The sequence below is a fragment of the Penicillium hordei genome, assembly GCF_028827395.1.
Source record: "Penicillium hordei strain IBT 12815 chromosome Unknown utg000003l_segment0_segment0, whole genome shotgun sequence".
In the NCBI taxonomy this organism is placed as follows: domain Eukaryota; kingdom Fungi; phylum Ascomycota; class Eurotiomycetes; order Eurotiales; family Aspergillaceae; genus Penicillium; species Penicillium hordei.
The window spans coordinates 3,922,336-3,945,142 of record NW_026623144.1 but is presented as its reverse complement, the minus strand read 5'-3'; the positions used below and the strand labels follow the sequence as shown (position 1 = coordinate 3,945,142).

Here is a 22,807-nt window from a genome sequence, read left to right as displayed (position 1 = left end):
TTTACAAACCCAATGCTTCAGTAAATTCAAAATTAGAAGGTCAGAGGGTCAAGGTGGCCCAGGAACGCGTCGTTACCCTCGCCACGAAGAAGAGCATCGACGTCAATGCGACCGGCCGTAAGATACTTCTCACTGACACCGATGTTCACTCGCTGAGAAAGGAGTTGCTTGAGCTCCGCACGAAGCCCGGCCATTTCGCTCTTGCTCGTTTCGCTGGCCTCCTTGTCACGTCTTTCGCGGCCACCACCACGGCCACGGCCTCTACCCTTAGACTGATCGAACTCGTCACTGTCATACTCAACACCGAGATCATCGGCCGCAGCGCGGAGCCAGTTGTCCTCGGTGTTGACCTTCTCCTTGGCGATAGTGGAGTCGGTAATTCGCTTGGCGAGAGCCATGCGGGGGCGCAGGCGAGAAACCACTCGGCGATCAATGTCGAGAGACTCGAGAGGAACCTTCTTGCTAGGTCCGTTAGCGCCATCGGCCTTCTTCGCCTTCTTGGCATAGATTTTGCCAGCGAGACGGGCAACACCGACAACCTCGTCAGGAGCACAGATGAGGATACTCTTTCCAGACTCACCGGCACGAGCAGTACGACCGGATCGGTGGACGTAGGCGTCTGCTGTCCGGGGAACATGGTAGTGGATGACACAATTAATGCCCTTGATATCCAAACCACGAGCGGCGACATCTGTGGCGACAAGAATTGAGCTTGGGTTGGCAGTGGGAGATGAGAAACGTTCGATGGAACGGAGTCGGGCTTTCTGGGCCATGTTTGAGTGGAGTGCGAACACAGGAAGTTGAAGAGCTTGCAGAAGCTGGGTGATGCGGCGGACAGCGGAGATGGAGTTTGTGAACACAAGTGTGCGGTTCTTGGGATAGTAGAGAAGAACTGAGTAGAGGTAGAGGTCCTGATCATTTGAATTAGCATTGGTATTTGAGCGGTTCATAAAGAAAGTGTCTTACCTTTTCCATAGCAGGACATTCGACGATTCCTTCCTTGAGTCCGGTGGCCATCTGTGACTCTGGGTTCACATCGATGAACTTGGGCTTCTCTTCGCGGAAATTCAATTTCTTGAGAAGGTACTCCATAGACGCTTTGTTGTCCAACATATCACCACTTGACCAGCGGCTTTTGCCTGCTAGCTTTTGTTGAAGATCCTTGTGGAATGTGGCCGAGAAGACAAGAGTTTGCCTGTGGGATGGCGCCTCCTCTTCTTCTTCCTGGTCCGCGTCTGCAATATCTCCGGCTTGATGTTTGTCTAGTGCATTAAGGATATCTTCCACCTCCTTAAAATGACCTTCACTCAGCAGTCTGTCCGCTTCGTCGACGACTAGGAACTGGATTTTCTGCATTTTGCGGATCAAACCAGTTCCTGTGCTTAGAATCTCCCACACTCGGCCGGGAGTTCCAACGACAATATCTGCGGTAGCGAGTTGTCTCTGCTGCTTCTGAATAGACATACCACCGGTAATAAGGGCAATGCGTGCGTTTGTATCCGGGGAATTGGCAATAAGCTCTCCGATATGCTTTCCAAGCTGATGCGCCAGCTCTCGAGTGGGAGATAGAATCAATGCAATCGGAGTTTTGTTCTTTTCAGATTCGTCAGACTGTTCCCCCTGTTTCCCTCTCTTGTCCAAGTAATGTTCGATAATGGGAATACCGAATGCCAATGTTTTACCCGAACCTGTTGAGGCCTTTCCAACAACATCGTGCCCATCGAGAATGGCAGGAATACTGGCTTTCTGGATGGCCGATGGGGTGCTGAACTTCATTTTGGAAAGAGCCGTAAAGGTCTCGGGAGAAAGGTTAAGCCCATCCCAAGCCGAGACATCCACACCGTCGTCCTCTTCCACATCATCGAGAGCCGCGAAAGAGAGCCCGGCCTTGATGTTCTGGTTCTGAGCAGGTTTGGATTCCTTAGTCTTTTGCTCCTTGGGTTTTTGCTCCTTGGACTTTTGCTCTTCTTTCTTGGCTTTATTTTGCTCCTTCTTCTTGTCCTTCTTCGACTTCTTATCTTCCTTCACTTCGGTTGCAGCAGGAGTCTTCTCGGTGGCAGGAGACTTTTTGGCCGAGTCTTCGTCGCTAAAACCACCCCATTCCTCTCCGTCATCTTCAGACGGGGGTTTCATAATCGATTTCGTTGACTTGCCAGACTTGGCCTATCCATCCAACCGTATGTATTAGCATTTAGTCAACATGATTGATCAAAGCACGCGGCCTCATACCTTGAAATGAACTCCTCCGTCGCTCTGTTTTATGATATCAACCCCCTCGATCTCTTCTAGTCCGAAGAAACCCTCTGCATCCTCCATTCGATCTGGCATAGCAACTTCCTTCCAGTTGAGATCCTCAACTCCGACAGGGCCATGGTCGTCGCTTGAAGCTGCATTAGACGTGACGGCCTTCTTGCGTTTGTTTGCCTCAGCCACCTGGGCTTTGGGGTCGCGTGCTCGCTTTTGACCCATTATGAACTGAGTAATTCTTGAGTATTACAATGTGTTCCGGTAGACAAGTGATCCAAATACGCCGTCAGGGAAGATTCGCAAAGAAAAAAAGCGGCAGAAATTTTAGTCCGCCTTTGGAATCTTATCTTTTCGTTCCCCACGTTCGCCGCAAAATTAACCCACTTTGACAGGCTAGGACTGCCAATTGCGCCTGAGCAGCCCTGTTTTCAAGATGGGCAAATCATCCAAGGACAAGCGCGATGCTTATTACCGTCTTGCCAAGGAGCAAAACTGGCGCGCCCGTTCCGCCTTCAAGCTTATCCAGATCGACGAGCGATTCGACTTATTCGAGCACGAGAACCCGGACAATGTGACGAGAGTGGTAGACTTGTGCGCTGCACCTGGAAGTTGGAGTCAAGTACTCAGCCGTGTCTTAATTAAAGGCGAAAGCTTCGGGCGGCGGGCATGGCTCGAGAAAAAGCGGAAGGAACAGCAGGGATTGGAAGCTGCGGAGAGAACGACGGCCGATGACGATAAAATGGACTGCGATGAGCCTTCTCCAAGTTCTGAATTAAAGCCCCGGAAGAATGTCAAGATCGTATCCATCGATCTACAACCCATGGCACCGCTTGAAGGTATCACAACCCTTAAGGCTGATATCACACACCCCTCTACGATCCCTCTCCTCTTGCGCGCTCTGGACCCAGAAGCATACGAACAACCATCCACCCCCTCCGATGCTCCATCATCAGTCACAGCGGCTATCAGACAACCTCATCCCGTCGATCTTGTTATCTCCGACGGTGCTCCAGATGTAACAGGCCTGCATGACCTAGACATTTATATCCAATCACAACTCCTCTACGCAGCGCTAAACCTTGCTATGGGAGTTCTCAGGCCTGGCGGCAAGTTCGTCGCCAAGATCTTCCGCGGCCGCGATGTCGACATTCTCTACGCGCAACTGCGGACTGTTTTTGAGCGCGTCAGCGTCGCGAAGCCGCGTAGTAGTCGCGCTAGTTCCTTGGAGGCATTCGTGGTCTGCGAAGGCTTCATTCCACCTGTCAGTGACAGCGGGGTGGTCGGTATGGCCGCATTGAAAAATCCACTCTTCGGCGGTGCCGCAGCTCCAGTGACCGTGTCAGAAGATGGCAATGTGGGCATGGAAGTCCGCGAGGAAGTAGATCAGGACACACAGGCCCGAAATACCGTGGCGCAACCCGCCGTAATTGGCAGCCCTGCGCCCAATCACTCCACCGAAGTCCGCCACCTTCAAACCACAACATCACAAGACCAACCCCAACCCCAACCCCAGAAACTGTCCAACAAGTTCGCTGTTGAGAACCGGTGGATTCCGGCGTTTATTGCTTGTGGTGATCTTTCTGCTTGGGATTCCGATGCGACATACACCCTACCTCCGGATTATGTTAATCTGGACCCTATTCAGCCACCCACTGCACCGCCGTATCGTCGGGCATTGGAGTTGAGGAAGGAAAAGGGTGGTGCATATGGAAAGACCAAGTACGGGCAAAAATAGACGGTCACATTTGATTTTTACGTTGCATGAGTTTGAAGAAAAAGTTGTATGTATAGACGACCTAGACACGACATAGCATTTTCGAGGGTCATGCTAGGAAGGCATTGTCTTCGAAGCAAATACCCAAATATATATATTTTTTAACCACCAAGGGATCTAGATTTAGGAGGGTTTAGGAGAGATTTGAGTGAAGATCGTGAAATTCTAAATGCATTTTTGAAGTCTCTTAGTGCTAGTGCGCTAGCCCAAATCAGGATCTAAATACAAGGGGGAATAAAAAGCAAAAACATGCCAATCGTACAATCATGCCATGCGAAAACGAAGCAAAAAAAGTCTAGTAGACCTCCAAAACGTAGCGCTCCTCGTCCTTCAGCTTCTCAATCTCCTTGCGAGTTTCAACCTTCTTGCCGTTGTTCTTGGCTTCGGTGGCAATAGCCTCCTCCAGAACAGCGGTGACATCGGGCACGGGCCAAGTGGGACCACACAGGTAGAAAGCACCCTCCTCGCGAATGTAGGCCTGGATGATCTCGGGCAGGGTCTGGCGCATACGGTCCTGGATATAAATCTTCTCGGGCTGATCACGAGAGAAAGCAGCGCCGAGGAGAGTGATAACACCAGCCTCCTGGTACGCTTCCCATTCCTCACCGTAGCAGTACTCCTCGCGCTGGTGACGGGAACCCATGTACAGCAAGACAGCGCCGATCTCCTTGCCCTGGGCCTTCTCGAGGGCACGGTGCTGGACGAAGGCACGGAAAGGTGCGAGACCAGTACCAAGACCAGCCATAATAAGAGGCTGGGTGGACTTGGGAGGCAGCTTCATGACACTGGACTTGACGCTGACGGTGATGGGGGAACCGGGTTGCAGACGGCTCAGGTAGCGGGTGGCCAGACCGAAACGGTCGCGGCCGTTAGGGTCGACCCAGTTTACGGCGACGATCATCAGGGCGACCGAGGTAGGGGTCACCTTCTGGCACGACGCAATCGAGTACTCACGGCGCTTGAGAGGACCGATGATGCGGACAATGTCGTGGAAGTCGGGGTGGGCGGAGGGGTACTCGAGCAGGATGTCGGCGAAGGTGACGGTGTCAACCTCGGCGCGACGCTTGAACTCAGTGGCACCGTCGGGACCACCCAGGATGAGCAAGTTAGCCTTCTCCTTCTCGTCGGAGGCAAACTCGGCAAGGGCCTCGTAGAAGCGCTTGGGAGGGCGACCGAAGATGTCGACGTTCTGGACCAGAGCCTGGTACACAGTGCGGTTCTCCAAAACGGCAGGGTCCTCGCGGCTGGGAACCTCGACAATGGCGTCGGCGTCCAAACCGTAGAACTCGATGAACTTCTTGATGTCCTCGGGATCGTTCTCGGCGTGGATACCGAGGGCCTCGCCAATGTCGTACTTCAGGCCAGTCTCACCAAGGTCGAACTCGATGTGGAAGATGTTACGATCATAGGTGGTAGGGGTGAGACGTCGGTTCTCCTTGACGTGGACAGTGAAAGTCTTGTGAGCAAGGTCAGGGCGAAGGGCATCTCTGGTGCCATAAGCCTCCTTGAACGCAAGGCCACGAGCGGCAGTCTCCCAGTCCTTGAGAAGAGTTGGAGGCTCAGACTCGTCCTTGTCGAAGGACACAAAGCTGTTGGCGATGATGTCCTTGGGGAGCTGAACAGCCTCACTGACGCCCTCGGGCTCCTTCCAGGACTCGGGGACCTCGATCTGGCGGAGCAGCTTCTCAAGATCCTTGGTAACATTGTCTAGGGCCTCGGCATTACCTGTGATGGCGGACAGCTTCTTGGTTGCCAGAGCCTCCTGGGCAGGGAGAGCGACACGCACGAACGAAGCCTGAAGGACAAGAGCGTCCAGAGACGAGTCTTCAACGGCAGATGAGTCGACGACGAAGACAGAGATGCCACGCTGGGCGACAGCCTGCTTGAAGGTAGCAGGAAGCTTCTTCTCCAAATCCTCATCCTTGATACCAGGGGCATTCACAATGACCTTGGCGTTGTCCTTGACAGATGCCAGAACATCAACATCGTTCAGCAGCGAGAGGTTGCCAACGTAAGAGACCTCAGCAGCAGTGACCGAGTAAGGTGCGTCAACAATCTTTGCGCTCTTGCGGATGTCAACACGGATGGCGCCACCCTGGACGAGGTTGTCGTGAGTCTGGCTGAGGGTGACGTTGCTGGCCGAGTCGGCACCAAGAGCCTGGCTCAAAGTCTGAGCGGCAGCCTCGGTAATGGAGGTGTCAACATCCCAGAAAGTGTATTCTTGCACGGACGCAGGGTCCAGCAACTGCAGGGAAGCGTTAGTTTCACCGTCGACGGTGAGAATAGGCTGGTCGTACACGCGCTGGAATGCAGCAGCGGTGGAGACGAGATCCCAACGCTGGGAGCGGGGGTACTTGATCTCAACACAAGCCGGGTTGTGTTCACGGCCAGTGGCGAAAGTCAAAGAAGCAAGAACATCTTCATAGAGAGCAGAGTGGACACCCTCTTCCTGGACAGCCTGCTCAGAGGCGACCTGCCCAAGGACAGCGACAGTCTTGGTGGACTGGGGAAGAACGCGCAGGAACTCCTCCTCGATGAAAGGACGGTAGACGCGGACATTCACAACACCGACACGGACACCATCCTTGGCGAGAGAGCGTGCGATCTGGGCAGTCAGAGTAGCCTCGACAGTGCCGAAGGCAATCAGGACAGAGGTGGGCTCAGAGTGACCGTGGTACTCGAAAGCACCGTAGTCGGTTCCGAGCTCGCCGTTCAGGGTCTTCAGCAGATCCAGAACCTTGCCTTGGGCATCGAGGTGACGGTTGCGGGACTCATCGAGGGACTTGCGGACGGTCTCATAAGTGCGAGTCAGACCATCCTTGTCGAGAACATCAATAATGCGGGTGGTATCACGACCAACACGAACGCCATCATAGATATGGATCGAGGGGAGGACAGAGGATAGCAGTGTGGTGAAGAGAGCCATGTGCTGGGACTCGTGGGCGGAACCACTGGAGACCAGACCAAGACCGAGGTCCTCAGCCAGAGAGAGGGCGGAGGCATAGTCGGAGACAAGGCCATCCTCACCGGCGTAGTCTACAGCGGCGACGTGTGCAGCAACTGGGCTAGCGACGGAGTAGAGCAGAGAGAGTTGCTCCAATGCGGCACGCATATAAGGGAGGGTTGCTGAAGAAGCAACAATACCTTGGGGAATGTGGCGCTTCTTCAGATCGAAGTCCTGAGAGAAGAGGTAGCCAAGGGCCATGTTGCCGGCACCCTGGCGGGTTTCCAGAGCCTTGACAGAGGGAGACTCGCCATTGGCATTAGTCTCAGCCTTGGAAGTCCATTCCTTAAGAGCAGCATCAAGATCGAAAGTCTCCGGCGAGTAGGAGAAGATCTTATCACTCAGCAAGTATGCAACTTGCTGGATGAGGGTCTGGGCTGTAACATAGGTCGGGCCATTCAAGGCCGACAGGGCTGGAACTGATGAACCCATGACTTCTTCTTGACACCGGATATAAAACCGATATCTGTTAAAGATAAAAACAAAGAAGAAGGTGGGGAGAAAGAAAATGTCCACTCTACATGGCTTGGTTATAGAGAAAACCCCCAGGTAACTTGCCCAAAGCGGTTAGTGGCAATTGCGTGCTTGTTATCGGGCGATAAGATTTTTCAAGGCGGTAAAAAGTGGCGGATCCCATCCGCTCTCGGAGCATTACTCAGCCGTGCTGTACGTCCAGGGGAGCAATCTTAGAACCTTGGAAAGGAGTGGGTGGACCCGTGACCTACTGGTCATCCCTGGTGTCCCTGGCAATTTATGCTTTTTACCGTCTTCACGGCTTGTCAAGATTGATCAGCAACACACTTTGCGCTACAAACAATTGCTGGCGCATTGTGGGTATTTTTTTTTACGTGATTTGCTTGGTGAGGATAGCCAGACAGCCTACTTATGTATATAGGTAGTTCTGGTCTGACAGGTGATCCTCTAATTGATATAGTGCACCCAGAACGCTCAGGTGAAATCAAACCAGCTGCTTGGCTTCGCAAATCCTTGGAGCTCACCTTTCCCCGTGATTTCCGTAGATTTGTGTACTGCCATGGTTTCAATTGCTCACCCCAAGGAATACCATCAAGACCGCAGCATATGTGGCAGTAGAGACCAATGTCTCCACATTCGAAACCCGCACACCAAGAGCCATAATCAGCGCAAACAAAATTATACAAACCGAAACTGTAACCAGGCTCTTAGTCTTTGACTGATGCAAAGCCATAATGATCATGGGTACCACAAGGAAGATGCCCCCAGTAATAGCGACGAGGAACCGCGTCAATCGATCCACAGACACCGACACTTCTCGCGGTGCTTTGCCCTCGCTGTATTCCCTCGGTCGGGACATCTTTTCTTCACTGGAGAATGCAAGAAATGAAGGCATATAGCGCATCAATGCCCTTCGCAATGGGTCGATTCCTTGCTCTGCGTCGTGAAAAGAGCAGTAATGGGAGTGGAACTGGTCGTTGAGTTTAGATTGAAAGTAGCGTTGTAAAAGCAGCTTACGCTTTCGTGTCTCGGCCTTCCCGAGGGCTGCTTTGCTCCTGAGGAACTGGTAGTTTCGAATTGCAGTGGCTATAGATAAAATGTGATATATTGAGCGACGATCTCTCATTCTAATGTATTAATGAATGACCTCTCACCATATTTCTCCAGCGTCCTTTCGAGAACCTCCAAATCCTGAATCGATGCCCGTTTCTCGCTCTGAAATTGGCCTTTCAATCGGACCAAATCTAGTTGCAGCTTCACAATATTGAGTCTTTGCAGGAATTCAAAACGGAGGAAGTGAAATTCCTCTTCTTCGTTTAGCGAGCGGTTGACATACTCGACAAGATCATCTTCCTCCATGATCATGGGGCTCATGGTGTGTGAAATTTGTTTGGAGGTCCTTCATTTTGGGCAGCGATGGTTCTCAACTTGCCTGCAGCAGTGTCGTGCTGCGCCTCCTTCCCCGCTCGACCCTTAAGCTCGTGAAATTCAGCTAATAATTTAAATAATAAACTGATGGAGCGCACCAAAGCAGAAGCGTCAATTCCAATGACGATGGACAACACCGAGCCTTACATTTGCACCTCTTGTCCCACAGGCCCAAAGAGGTTCAGCACGGAATACGACTTGCGGTAGGCTTTCTTTGCTAGCGTTTCAACGAAGGCAACACCGTCACCCCCAATAACCTCCCCCGACTGACTTGAAAAACCTAGTATCCACGAGAGTTTAGCATGCTTCCATTGCGAGTACTGCAGCCCCAATTTCAGAGGCAGCGAATCGGAGTGGGAATCTCGGCAGGTCTACCATTTGGCCTCTGCGCACAAGTGCGGCGAGTGGAACGAAATCAACAAATTCGACCGTGGCGACCATTTTGGGCAGCTTCCGATACACAGCCGTTCTGGTACCAATGGCCCGAGGATGGAGTATCCAGGAAATTTTTGTAGGAAAGAGAAGCGGAAGCGGGGCCCGGACCCGGTAGCAACTACAACCACGCAAGTCTCCGATATAGATGCATCACACGAGGCGTATGTAGTTTCATCGAATGAGACGTCTCGACATATGAATAATCGCAATCCGAGATCAGAATCATCAGTCCATTCACGAGCCTCACAGCAGTCGACGCCCTCGACGGGGTCGCAGGTATCGGATGGGTCGATAGAAGCAGGCCACTCTGTCTTCCATGCGATGGATGATTTGATTGAGGAGCACCTCAAAGAAGCTTTTCCGAAGCTAAGCTTGATGGCTGGTAAGAAAACAACGCCTGCTAATGAGTCTTACAAAACTGCGGTTAGAACCCTGCTACATAAGATTCACAAGCGTTACCCTTTGCTGTATAGTATTACAGATGTGGAAAAATGTTAGATAAACCTTGATCCATGACAACTTGGTCCGTCGTTACTGATATAGGCTTTTGTTTAGACGAATGCCATGAGAACCTCGTGGTTTTGTATGACGACATGAAGCTAGCTTTCATGCCTCAGGTCCTAGTAGCGCGGGGATCAGAGGAGGCTTACACCGAACTGACTTTGCAAATCTCTGAGTTCAGTTATCGGTTGGATCAGTGTATGGGTCTAGAACCCGATGAGGCAGACACTGGATATGCTTCCATGCAGGAGGAGCACAGGACATGGCCATCGCAGCTAACTCACGACAAGAACAAGTATAAGGGGTCCAAAAGGTCTTTTAAGATGATGCTATCCAGAAAGAAACCCAGGAACTCCCTCAAAGCTTCTTTTCTTTCTGTATGGAGAAAATGGTCGAAGTTAAAGGCTGCTGGCGGGGACAAGACCGATCTAAATGTCCCCGAGCCCGCCGCCTCGGAGATCGGCAGCCTGTTTATCTGCGATTGCTGTCCTAAGAAACCCAAGAAGTTTGACAATCCAGATGACTTGCGGTATGTCCTGTCTTTACTTCGTTTGCGGGCCATTCCACTAATATTAGAACTAGCGCGCATGAGATGGTGAAACAGTACTCATGCCCGTACTGCAACCACCGCTTCAAGAACAAAAATGAGGCCGAGCGGCACCGGAATCATCTTCATCTACGCCGGTATTCCTGGTCGTGTGCCACACTCATCACCTTTCAGGCAGCGTTCAACGCTTCGATATCTCCGTATAATCAAACAAATGTCGGCCCGTCTCACGATATGTGCGGGTATTGCGGCGAAGAATTCCCCAATTTTCCCCAGGCGGACTGCAATCGCCGGTTCGAACACTTGACGACCATGCACAAGTTTGGCGAGTGCAGCAACACGAAGAAGTTCTACCGCGCCGACCATTTCCGACAGCACCTGAAACATAGCCATGCTGGAACAAGCGGAAAATGGACCGATATCTTGGAAACTGCTTGCATGAAGGAAGAACATGCCCGAGCCTCAGAGTGATAACACTGGTACATCGGCCGGGGCTGGCAGTGGATCAATCTCTCTCACATACTCTCCCGCGTCGTCCTACCCTATTGGAAAGATCCTCAATAATCAATGAAAATTTTCATATTGGGCTAGAATGGGCCATAACGAGTGGAGTGCTGCCCAGGTGCCCAGGTGTTAGTACCCTGTTACTGATAACCTTAACGAGGTAACGGCCGACTATTCTTGAGTCGGCTGCTTATACGGCCTCTGTAAGACTTTAATAATCCGATCTGTCTACCTGAGTATTTGGCCTCGGACGATATCTTGGACGACCAATGTTTTTTTACTTATTCTTTCCGAATAAGTTAGGCAAGAGTTGCTGCCTACCCCACTAAAGGTTATGTAACATGTAAATTTATTACTTCGTATCTAGGTTTTGATCTAATTGTTTAACTGATTAGTCTTCTGAATCTCACAAGGCGCTCTTGGAAAACTTTTATAACTCGGCCCCAAAATGCCAGGAAGTGTTCACCTAGTCGGCCATGCGGAAGACCTTCACAATCTGCGCAACGATCATACTATTTTTGACCTTCCTTTAAGCCAACGAGGTTTTGATTTCGCCAAAGACTTGGGACGCCGTTTGTAGACGCGAACCTACAGGAAGTTACCCACCTACCGGGCAACAGTGGCTCTCCAAAAGACATGCTAGTAACGAAATTTCACAGGCTATCGCCAGAAATCAACAAACTGGTAACCGTGCCAATTGCGGGCACGTCACATGAGACCCGTCGATCATCCGAGAACGCAACCTTGTACAACATACTACGTAACTGGGTCGTGGTTCGGCTATCCGCGGTTCCTCATTGTTAAAGCCACACTCCACGTGCATACCCCCCAATCGATATCAACTAGATACAAGGCTAAATTTATTTTGTACTAACGCTAGAGGTTCCTCGGTCCCATGAATTAGGCCTGAAAATGAAGATCCAGCTAGTTTATTCAATTCGTCAAAATGGAATAAGGCCCCCCTAGGCCATAAACAGGAACCTTGGTTTTTGTTGTGAGCTAGTGGTAAAATAGCCTGTTTTTTCCAACACAATTGAATGCCTGTCACAGTAATCTTATTGCAGAAGGGAAGCATGTCGCCACAAATTAGTATTGACTCCTTGCATATTTCCTGCGCATCTATTAATTATAGTATGTGTCTCTTCTATTCCCCTTATTCCCTACACAACTCCCCAGTATAACTCCTCAATCAATCCTTTGCCAAGACTTTTCTCGTATTGATACAATTTATATCTGGTCGTTCGCGGCTTAGCCAAGACTTTTATTACGCACCAATCATAGTTGGTAACCAATATTATGCTCACCTGTCAGAATGGAATAAGGCCCCCCTAGGCCATAAACAGGAACCTTGGTTTTTGTTGTGGTCTAATGGTAAAATAGCCTGTATTTTTCCAACATCACCAGTGGACTTTTATTTAACTAATTATAATTGTTAACCATTATTATCCTAACCAGTAGCCCTAATTATAGTTTGTGAACATAGGATCCGTGAATGAGAAGGCCCAGACCAGCTAAGAAAGCTCGTGATCCCTGTGAACATATGTAAGAGTCATCCTCAATCCACATTGACAACTATGCAGTTTTTCAGGCGTATTAGGAAATTGAATGATATCATCAAATTACGCCTCTGAGAACATTTTTAGTATATTAGAGGGTGATGTCCATCGAAAGGCAATCTTAGAATTAGTAAGTAGCATGAATACTATACTTGGCACTTCCTTCTACTCATTATCACATTCTACTACTCATTATCACCTTCTACTCCCTACAATACCAATATGAGTGCGATTTGTAGCATTGTCCCAGACCACATACTCGAGAGTATTGTGGAAAAGGGCGAGGCGCCACCGCATGTCATTGACTCTTGCCAGGCTACTATTGCCAAAACAAGGGAGCTACGCGATGCACGTATCGAACATGGGCAGAGTGTTGCGTCCATTGTAGGACAAGAGCCTCCTCAAGGTATCATTCCATCTTACATCCACGAAGCTATTGCTCGGTATGCTGCTAGCCAAGGGCAATGTGAATGACTTATTCAATCACTTCGGTATGATACTGACCTACAATAGTTTCCGGAGCTGTGAAAAACCTAAACCGGACGGTTTACCATGCGCAAAACCAGACCAATGAAAGGAAGCTCCCTCGGGACGTAATCTTGATCAAGGAAGGCGGCGACCTAATCAAAAGGGAGAAGGACCTAAGTGGTGACCCAAATGAGTGCTATGTGGGATTCCAGAAAACATACGACTTCTACTTCGAATTTTTCAAACGAAACTCAATTGATAACCGCGGTCTGCAACTTGATGGTTTTGTGCATTTTGGCACCAAGTACCTGAACGCCTTCTGGGCCAATGACAAAATGGTTTTCGGCGACGGAGATGGCGTGATCTTCAACGGCTTCACTGACGAGCTAGACGTCATTGGTCACGAGCTTACTCACGGGGTGGTAGAGTACTCGGGCGGGCTGGAATATTATGATCAGAGCGGTGCTCTAAATGAATCAATTGCCGACGTCTTCGGGGCCATGATCAAACAATGGGGGGAACCCCCGGAAAGCCACAGACAGCCGCTGAGGCTAATTGGCTTATCGGGGAGGGAATCTGGGCTAAGGGCGTTAATGGCAGAGCTTTGCGAGACATGAAGGCACCTGGAACAGCTTATTCCGACAGAAGAGTGGGGTCGGATTCTCAACCAGCGCACTGGAAGGACTTCAAAAGGCTTCCGAGATCAGATGATGGTGGAGGTGTTCATAGCAACTCTGGTATCCCAAACCATGCCTTTTACCTGGCTGCTACGCTCATTGGGGGCTATTCCTGGGAGACTGCTGGCCCTGTTTGGTACAAGGCTTTGACTGGCGGGGAACTCAGGCCAAATGCAAGCTTCAAGGAGTTTGCTGACCTCACTATTATCAATGCTGGTGAGCATGAAGCAGATATTAGAGAAGCTTGGATGCAGGTCGGGTATCCTTTCTGAATAATGAAATGTCTACGAGCTACCGGTTGAGAGACTAGTCCAATGGCGTTATTTCAAAAGGTGATATCAATTTTGCTCGTCTGGTATCCGTTTTCTGAAGGATGAAATGGCCACAAGCTACTGTTTGTTAAATTAGTCAAAGGTCGTTATTTCATAGGTATATCAATCTGGCTTTCTCACTGGTCTTTAAAATATATGACTGACAACTGCCGAGCTAAGATGGTAGAAGACGTGTTGGAATTTGCAGAGGCGTCATTGTAAACCATTTCCACAAACATATTGGGTTGCTCGCATCTCCCATTAAGCTCAGTTTTATAAAGCGTTTCAAGGGTGGGTTCGGTGGGCCACATTTATGAATATGCAGGAATTAAATACGCTTCAGCGTCACAAAATGGCTCATACATTTTCAGACAGGGCCCGAGCAGCATCAGGCAATATGAGACCAACATTCTGCTCAACTGTTACTGCATTACGTTTAGCTTCATATATTACGCCAGTCCGCGACATTCGCAAAGAATGTCACCCGATCAACACAAATACCGAGTCGACTGGATAACTCTTAGACCAAGTCGGTCATCTAACGCGGGTTAGTTTCGCCTATTAGGCGGAGAGAAGATCATCACAAGTGATGCACTTCAGTGCCACTTGCCTTTCCGAACTTGAACAATTGCTCACAATTCTTGTTCTCCATAGCCAACGCCGCGCTTGTATTCTGATCATATATTGCTGCTGGTGAAGAGAATCATTCGGCCGAAATCTATTCATAACAGGACCTCCGAAATTTACGCACAACACAGAGGTTTCCACACATATTTAGCCGTTAGCTCAACAGTCGTGCTCCTATGTCACAGAATCAAGAGCATCCCCGTTCGACTGCTGTATAATAAATGTCAGCCATGGGCTCAGTCAACTTTTCGTACTAGAGTCTAACTCCCTTGCCCACGATGAAGTTGAAATTCATGACCGGGCCTGCTGGGGTTCTGATTGACCAAGTGCTTATGACACCTAGTCTAGATTAGTATTAGTGGAAGACAATCGTCGATAAAGCCCTGTTAATTTGAAGCGTTGATTATTTGGTAGCTTTGTGAGCCTCCGAGCCTTATGAGTATTGTAATGCACTGTGGTAGTCTAGCAGGCTCCTAGGAGCGTATAGTGGGCCACCAGCTCCATTTAGCAATGACGAAAAAGACTTGACGTTATACGCTCTGGAAGGGCTTTAGGTATGTGCGCTCGTTGGAAAGAAGTAACGAACTGATCCATCTTGCCTGCTGAACCTGAATCCCTTCAGTTTGTCTTTGTTACAGAGCAAGATTGTAGACTTGTTTGTAGACTGACAGAAAGCTGGTGTACGAACAATGTATGGTATAGATGACCAATTATCCTACCGGAGATTCTCACATATTACCTATAAATTTGATAGTAATGACCTTATAAAGCTGAAAGTTAGAATCTGTGTTCGTAGCGACGTATGAACTACTAGACCTCCGCAGAGCCCATAAAGCCCAAAGCCCAGCCCAACCCAACCCGCAAATGGGTTGGGTTTTATGCCTGGTCCTTAGGCCTATCGATAGGCTGTGGGCTTATACCTCGAGCCTACTGTGGGTTAATAGGGGCCTAAATAGGCCCTAAATAATATAAATATACCGAGAATTTGGATACTAAGATAAGTTAAACCCCCCTTTTAGGATTAATTAAATTACCTCTATTTTACGTCCGTTTCTTACCCTAATCCCTAAGGTAATATTTTATTAAATTTAATAATTAAGAATTAGTTACTAGTATTCCTCTATATGACGTAAAAAGATATAATAAAACGCGTTAATTAAGAAATTTTTAAAATTGTAGTTTGCTAGAAAGTAATAGTACTTCTCTAGAAACCTAGATATATATCTAATATTAAAACCACCTTTTCGGTTATATCTCGACCCTTACGGATCGGATTTTGTTTAAAATTAATATACGTATTTATAGTATTCCCTTTATTCTCAATTCTAAATTTGAACTTCATACAATCGGTAGAAGGTCGTAATATATCGATTATAGAGTCCGCTTTGTTAGCGCCTATATAGGTTTTTATAGGGGCCTACGGCCCAACTCATAGTGGGCTGTGGGTTGGGCCGGGGGCCTTGGGTCCGGGCCCATTTATGGGCTTTGCGGAGGTCTATGAACTACAACGAAAATCACGTGAAACCGCACGTGATTTTTCACGCCTGTGCACGCTTGTGAACAGCATGCATCTGCACAATTATTGCACCGAGCCTCGGTCGGCGATTTTACCCCAGAATGCGGAGAACGCATTCCATCCCCTCATGGACTAGATCTTGATACATAACCACCCTTACGGTCCAATGCATAGTCCCGTATAAGTTTCCTGAAAGTATATATCTTTATCGAGTCTTCCATTATGGCGTACAATTCTTCAAATCCCATTCCGTTCTCAGAGCCGCCTTACCTTCGTGGCCTCCCCTCTCCCTACATTACACCTGCCCACCACCGCTTCCAACAAGCATGTCGTAAATTTGCAACAGAGAACTTGATTCAGCATGCATTGGAGTGGGAGCGTGAAGGAACAGTCCCCGAGCATGTATTCCACACATTCTGCAAGCATAATATGCTGTTGCCCAACATGCCGGCCCCATTACCAGTGGATTGGCTGAAGCGCCTGGGAATCAACGATATCCTGGGTGTCAAGGTTGAAGATTGGGATTATATCTACACTGGCATTTACTGTGATGAGGTATGTTAGAAAAATAATCCGACTGTGCTCAGTTGCAGGGTTATTGACCGATGGCTTGCAAATAGATCGCCCGCTCTGGTCTTAGTGGCCCTGGTGCATCTCTAACCGCCGGATTCGCTTTTGGAATTGCACCAATCTACAAATTTGGTAGCACTGAGTTGCAAGAGCGGTTCCTACCCGATCTGCTCACAGGGAAGAAGCGAGGCTGTATTGCCATTACGGAGCCTGAGGCCGGTAGCGATGTCGCGAATATCACCACAACTGCCGTCAAGAGTGCTGATGGTCAACACTACATTCTAAACGGATCCAAGAAATGGTAAGAGGAAACTCTGTAGCACTAATAAAGCTGTGAGCTGATACCGATAACCAGGATCACGAATGGTATCTGGTCGGACTATACCACCATGGCCGTGCGAACCGGTGGACCAGGAGCCGCGGGTCTTTCTGTTTTGGTTGTGCCATTGAAGGGTCACCCCGGCGTTACAATGCGCCGACTTAAAGTCTCAGGCCAGATCACAGGCGGGACCACATACATTGAGCTCGACGACGTCAAGGTTCCTGTATCGAACATCGTTGGTAAAGAAGGCGACGGCATGCGTATTATCATGACCAACTTCAACCACGAGCGACTTGTTATTGCCGTTGGAGTCACTCGCCAGGCTCGTGTGGCCCTTTCTGCAGCTTTCTCGTACTGTCTCAAGCGCGAGGCTTTTGGAAAGACGCTCATGGATCAACCCGTGGTCCGCCATCGGTTAGCTAAGGCTGGCGCTGAGCTTGAATCTATGTGGGCGTGGGTTGAGCAAATCTTGTACCAACTGGTCCATCTCAGCAAAGAGGAAGGTGATCGTCAACTTGGTGGCTTAACGGCATTGGCTAAAGCGAAGTCCGCTATGGTTCTAAATGAGTGTGCCCAAACAGCGGTGTTGTTGTTTGGAGGAAGTGGATTTACCAAAACTGGTCAGGGTGAATTGGTCGAAGGTATGTTCGCTGGGTTCTCGGTATGTGCTCGGAACAAGCTAACCACGCCTCTAGCTATTCTTCGCGATGTTCCCGGTGCCCGTATTCCGGGCGGCTCGGAGGACGTGCTCCTCGATCTGTCTGTGCGTCAATTAGTCAAGCTCTATCAGGCTGAAGAGAAGAAGCTCTCACAGAATGCCAAGATTTGATTTGGTTATAATTAGACCGTTGGATCTTTGGGTATTACTTATTCGGCTTTGTGGTAAATATACTCGAACTCCATTTATGTCAATACACAGTATAATATTGCCTTCTATCAGGGTTTTGTTAATGCAGTTGAACATAATCATACCAAATTTAAAACACATGGGCTCTCCGCTAGTGGATTACCACATCTAGTAGCACGTCCGAAGCAGAGTCGAAATTGGCACTCATCTTGGCCTGTAGAAGTACGTGAAATCAAGCGGCATCATATGGTACTCCCTTGAGTCTGAGTTTGACTACAGTCATAAAGGCTTGTACAGCATCATGGCCTTTGAATTTGAAAGCTAGATTGTCCCCCTCACTGGTATTTGGAATAATTCTGCTATAATCTAATAGCAAACAGCAATTAACCGTTTCCTTCCCGACAAAATGAGAATTGATATCAAAGGACGGCGTGCAAGACCTCCATACCCGTGCACAATCCCTCGGGGAAATACCTGCGTGAGCCAGATTCGGTTCGAGCCTTGTGAAGGATGGGCGCAATCTTCTCGTAAACCTCGTAAACTTCGCGGGTTTCATGGTCTTCAAGTACCTATTTTGTAGCTTTTCTCCAGGGCGTTCTTCTTGTGGGCTTAGTGGGCTCCGTCGGCTTCTTGTATTCTATGTCTGCTCGTGGGCCCGCTATCTTTCAGGGTGTATTATGGTTTCTTTGGGAAAGCTTTCCTTGGAACCATTTTCCTCTTGTTCATCAAATCCTTCAGTACGGGGTATCTCTGTGCCGTGGGGAGGTCCAGTGGACATCCCCATTCGATTATTTGATTTGCACAAGCCCCGTGCTCCAAGAGTAGCTCTATCATGATAGTATTGATCACATGTTGCCTTGTACCTTTCTTTTGGTTATCGCACGGTGTTGTCAACAGCTTCCAAATGATTTCGCCTCCGCTTTTTCCACGACAACGAGTGTTCACCCCTGGTTTCAAGAGACGTTCCAAGATGCTCGGATTACCAAATCTGATACCTAGTGCTGTCCTTCCATGTCTGTTGTTTATGTTAACATCGGCACCAGACCGCAAGAGCAATTCTACAAACTGCGTTTGGGCTTTCATATCTCCCAAGAATGCGTTATGGGAGAAGACAACATGAAGGGGAGTGTTTCCTTTCGAATCTTGTGCGTTTAAATCTGCACCAGAATTGAGAAACAGACTGAATAGTTTCTCTGGCGATTTCCATGGGCTCTTGGGAATCCTGTGCAGGGCAGTAGACAAGGTGCCATCAGACTTGAAATGAGGATCTGCCCCGTTAGCCACAAGCAACTGGGTCACAGCAAAAGACTCATTCTCTCCTTTAGATTTTAGCAAACCATCATATAGTACCTTCCTGACCCATAAGCATGATTTTCCTTTTCGGGATGAGTTGCCAAATTCAAGAGCACATCCAAGAGGGGTAAGCCGGCATATCTGGCCCACAAGGTCTACATGGGCGCCATGCTGGAGGAGTAAACTCGTTATATCGTAGTATCCCAGAGTCGCAGCATATCCCAAGGCGGAAATGTCTGTTCCGAGATTGACTTGAGCTCCATTGCGCAGAATGAGCTCCACCATATTCGTACGGCCAGACCTGATGGCAAGGAGCAAAGGCGTGTTGATCGAACTGGCCCGTGAAGCCACTGGAATGTTCACGTCTAGGTTGTTGCGCGATATTAGGTGCTGCGTCTCCCGTTCAAATCCCCTCTGCAACAGCCATGGCAGTGCATAACATATAGTACGTATGTCTTGTTTGTAAAGGACATCAATCAAGGTATCATAAAGCACACGATTGCATCGCAGAAGTGAGAGTCTATCTCTGTTCTCTGGCAGATATGATGCAACAAGACAGATTATCTCGAAGGGCAAGGAATCAAGATACATTTTGAAATAAGATTGGAACTCTACCCACACAAGAGGGATAATCTTAGTACATAAGCAAGTTGAGGAGGGGATATGTAATGATCATCAATTCAGTTAACCAATGTTTAGCTCTAAAGTTTCAGGAACCTACTATGTATGACTTAATCGTATACACTTTACCGTTTATTAACCGTTTGTTATCTGCACAACGCGTTTGATACCTTGTGATATTTGACCCGTAATTTCTACTAATTCAGTGGGCGTCTTCAAGCATAGCATGGTGAAGTTCAATGTTTGATCACCTGCCTCTGGTATTGACGTGACCATCCATCATACAAGTCTAGCCTTCACACTCAACCTTGGGATATACAACAAGAGGAACCTTGTATACCCAAGGAACATCCCGATTCAACATAGTAACCATTCCTTTCTAAGGGGTTTCCATGGATATATTGCATTTCGGACAATTTCATGACCGATTGGGTATACCATGATTATATCTCCTGTGTGATTCAGCCAAAAGATTTTTTTCTGTCATCTCTAAGACTTGGAAGGTACAATTATAAATAACTTAAGGAGGCTTCCGGTAATGCTTCACTCTCTTGCTTCCGCAGTACAAGACCATGGGTACTGGGTCCATATGTAGCTCGAGGCTGTTAAGAAATTGATCACGCATTCATTAAGCAGATCGATCATAGCATCAATCCTACTGGCGTCATGGAAGTGCATCAACTGGCAATCAAGGGTCAATGGTCCTAGAGCCCTGGAGAGAGATGTGAGGATGATAAACAAAGCACAGTTAAATTTGCTACATATCACCTGGACACGCACCTTTCCCCATCTCCACCGCCATCACCGCTTTTTGCTTAAGATGTTAGCAAATGAGGAACAGAATGCGAGACTACAGACAACTCAACACTAAACATTGTACTCCTCAGGCGGTAGTCGTGATCTAACCGATGATTACAGCCTAATAAAGCCCACTGGAGAATCCAGTCGGGTAGCACAAAAGAACGTCCTTTCAAGCATTGTAAGGCCTAGAGCATCTGTTTCAGTTACTCCTCCCAGTTGAAATTAACGACAATCCGCCCTGCCACCTGCCCCTTTCGCAACTTCTCAACTCCTTCGGGCAATCGATTGATAGGATAAACCTCGGAAACTTGCTGCAGCATACCTCTCTTCGCGAAATCCAATGCAGCAGCAGTATCGCTCCGAGTACCCACTAAAGACCCCTTAATGCTAAGGTTCTTGAAGACAAACTCACAGGGATCGGCCCCTAGAATGGTTGAACCAGCAGGAGGTATTCCAATACACATAACAACAGCCCCAATCCGCTGACCAACATAAGAGACGGCATTTTTGTATGCTGCAGGTGCAGTGACGAAAACACCGTGGACTCCTACTCCGTCCGCGGTTTCGATCACAGATTTCACGGAATCCTTAGTTTCTTTGAAATCGATAAAAGCCTCTGCTCCCATTTTGAGGGATAACTTGCGCTTAGAGTCACCTGTGTCAACGACAATAGGTCGCATTCCCATGGCTTTAGCGAGTTGTACGCCCTGGATACCCACACCACCTCCTCCGCCTGGGAAGACTACCCAGGATCCGGCGTGAAGATTGGATTCAGCGAGTGAACGGTACATCGTGCTTGCGCTACACATAATCGGTGCGGCGACTTCATCGGGGACACCGTCTGGAATAGGCGATGCGTAGCGTGCGGGAGAAATAATGTAATGTTGATATGTACCTAGAGATCTGTAAGAATTATTTCCATAAATTAAAGTGATTTAACTTGCCAGCTGTCATCAAACCAGTGTGAATAGCCGTTTTGCAATATGTTTCTTTATGATCCCAGCACATTGCGCAAGATCCGCAAGTATCAGTGATCGGCTTGATGCCTGCCCTATCACCCAGCTTGAAGTTCTTAACATTCGCCCCAGCTTTGACAACGATACCGGCGCCTTCGTGGCCCGGAGATCGCACGCCGAATGTGGACATCGGTGGCAGACCGAGATCGCCTTTCATCATATGGATATCGGACGAGCAGAGGCCGGTGAAATTGAGCCGAATTAAGATATCATCGGGCCCTGGTAAGACCTTCTTAGCAAATCGACCATAGAAGATGCCTATTGGTATATAAATACTCACCAGGCTCAGGGACAGGTACCATCTGCACCTCAACCCGAAAATTGGGCCCCTCATCAACGACTACGCCGGCTTTGCATAGAGCTGGGATATCAAACTTCAGAGTCTCGGTTTGGGGAATCATTTTAAATTGTACTGATGTAAGAAAATGAGTTGAAAGACTTTTAATCCCATTTGGAATTCACGCTCCAGTGTGGGTGGTATAAGAACTACGTCGAATAGTGAATCAGACACCGAGGCAACCAGTTGCGGAAACCGACCGCTGCGCTGCGATGCATTTTGTTACTGCGTACTCCATATTTCCATCGGCTTGGCTTTTATTTTACCCTATTTTCCCTCCTCAGAGAGGTGTGTTTCTCCCGTATTTCCGTTTATATCCGAACAAGCCTGAGCTGTGGATTAGGAAGCCGAAGAGCTACATGTATTAAACCTCATGCTATAAATTATATGCCAGACTTCCGTTTCCTCTAATCAATATGAGACTCTGTAGTTTCAGGATTTCCCCTGAATCACGCTCATTTGTATATGTTCAAGTATAAAGGGGAATTTTTCAATATTTCAAGCCGGGTTGGAGAGGCGGAATACTTCCGTTGAGAGCAGTCGCCTTTTCGCTTTTTGGCATATCACATCTCGTATATGTTTCTGCTACTACCTTCAGATAACGTCTCGAAGATGAAGTTTAGATGATCTTATTCGTATGGGTGGCGGACCCTCGCACATCAACTTTTGATGATAAGGGCTGAATATCATTTGGGGAATAGATATATGACCATTGACGCACTGTTCTCCGTCTCCAATGGGGTTACTCTGTGTAATAACGTTTACTATTTGTGGATCTTCTAGGTATAGTCCACATAAAAGGACTCCAAACGAGCCTTTCAAAATGACGACTTCACTAAAAGGCTTAAGTAAATGTGCCCGCTATCGATATCCCGCCAATTCCGCCATCAGCCAAGTTCCGCAGATATATCAAACGGGATATAATGGCGAA

At 48.4% G+C, this 22,807-nt stretch overlaps 9 protein-coding genes across 9 annotated transcripts; 4 read left to right on the top strand and 5 right to left on the bottom strand.

Moving 5' to 3' along the window:
- Positions 1-32: 32 nt before the first annotated feature.
- mak5 (ATP-dependent RNA helicase MAK5) lies at positions 33-2,469 on the bottom strand (the record flags this gene model as incomplete). Its single annotated transcript, XM_056897764.1, has 3 exons — positions 33-911; positions 967-2,163; positions 2,230-2,469. 3 exons carry the CDS (start codon positions 2,467-2,469, stop codon positions 33-35), a joined length of 2,316 nt encoding a protein of 771 aa, XP_056753549.1.
- Positions 2,470-2,680: 211 nt separating this feature from the next.
- On the top strand, positions 2,681-3,982 carry N7537_006706 (tRNA methyltransferase TRM7; the record flags this gene model as incomplete). Its single annotated transcript, XM_056897763.1, has 1 exon — positions 2,681-3,982. One exon carries the CDS (start codon positions 2,681-2,683, stop codon positions 3,980-3,982), a length of 1,302 nt encoding a protein of 433 aa, XP_056753548.1.
- Positions 3,983-4,316: 334 nt separating this feature from the next.
- Positions 4,317-7,457, bottom strand: N7537_006705 (sulfite reductase subunit alpha; the record flags this gene model as incomplete). Its single annotated transcript, XM_056897762.1, has 1 exon — positions 4,317-7,457. The coding sequence occupies one exon, from the start codon at positions 7,455-7,457 to the stop codon at positions 4,317-4,319; it is 3,141 nt and encodes a 1,046-aa protein (XP_056753547.1).
- A 607-nt stretch (positions 7,458-8,064) lies between these two features.
- Positions 8,065-8,873, bottom strand: N7537_006704 (uncharacterized protein; the record flags this gene model as incomplete). Its single annotated transcript, XM_056897761.1, has 2 exons — positions 8,065-8,585; positions 8,654-8,873. 2 exons carry the CDS (start codon positions 8,871-8,873, stop codon positions 8,065-8,067), a joined length of 741 nt encoding a protein of 246 aa, XP_056753546.1.
- A 1,082-nt stretch (positions 8,874-9,955) lies between these two features.
- N7537_006703 (uncharacterized protein) lies at positions 9,956-10,881 on the top strand (the record flags this gene model as incomplete). The annotated part of the gene is made up of 2 exons (XM_056897760.1): positions 9,956-10,392; positions 10,446-10,881. 2 exons carry the CDS (start codon positions 9,956-9,958, stop codon positions 10,879-10,881), a joined length of 873 nt encoding a protein of 290 aa, XP_056753545.1.
- Positions 10,882-12,692: 1,811 nt separating this feature from the next.
- Positions 12,693-13,887, top strand: N7537_006702 (M4 family metallopeptidase; the record flags this gene model as incomplete). The annotated part of the gene is made up of 3 exons (XM_056897759.1): positions 12,693-12,936; positions 12,984-13,426; positions 13,477-13,887. 3 exons carry the CDS (start codon positions 12,693-12,695, stop codon positions 13,885-13,887), a joined length of 1,098 nt encoding a protein of 365 aa, XP_056753544.1.
- A 2,404-nt stretch (positions 13,888-16,291) lies between these two features.
- Positions 16,292-17,790, top strand: N7537_006701 (acyl-CoA dehydrogenase family protein; the record flags this gene model as incomplete). The annotated part of the gene is made up of 4 exons (XM_056897758.1): positions 16,292-16,624; positions 16,690-16,940; positions 16,995-17,602; positions 17,657-17,790. 4 exons carry the CDS (start codon positions 16,292-16,294, stop codon positions 17,788-17,790), a joined length of 1,326 nt encoding a protein of 441 aa, XP_056753543.1.
- A 693-nt stretch (positions 17,791-18,483) lies between these two features.
- Positions 18,484-19,692, bottom strand: N7537_006700 (uncharacterized protein; the record flags this gene model as incomplete). Its single annotated transcript, XM_056897757.1, has 1 exon — positions 18,484-19,692. One exon carries the CDS (start codon positions 19,690-19,692, stop codon positions 18,484-18,486), a length of 1,209 nt encoding a protein of 402 aa, XP_056753542.1.
- Positions 19,693-20,726: 1,034 nt separating this feature from the next.
- N7537_006699 (zinc-dependent alcohol dehydrogenase) lies at positions 20,727-21,940 on the bottom strand (the record flags this gene model as incomplete). Its single annotated transcript, XM_056897756.1, has 3 exons — positions 20,727-21,426; positions 21,464-21,758; positions 21,820-21,940. 3 exons carry the CDS (start codon positions 21,938-21,940, stop codon positions 20,727-20,729), a joined length of 1,116 nt encoding a protein of 371 aa, XP_056753541.1.
- Positions 21,941-22,807: the final 867 nt, after the last annotated feature.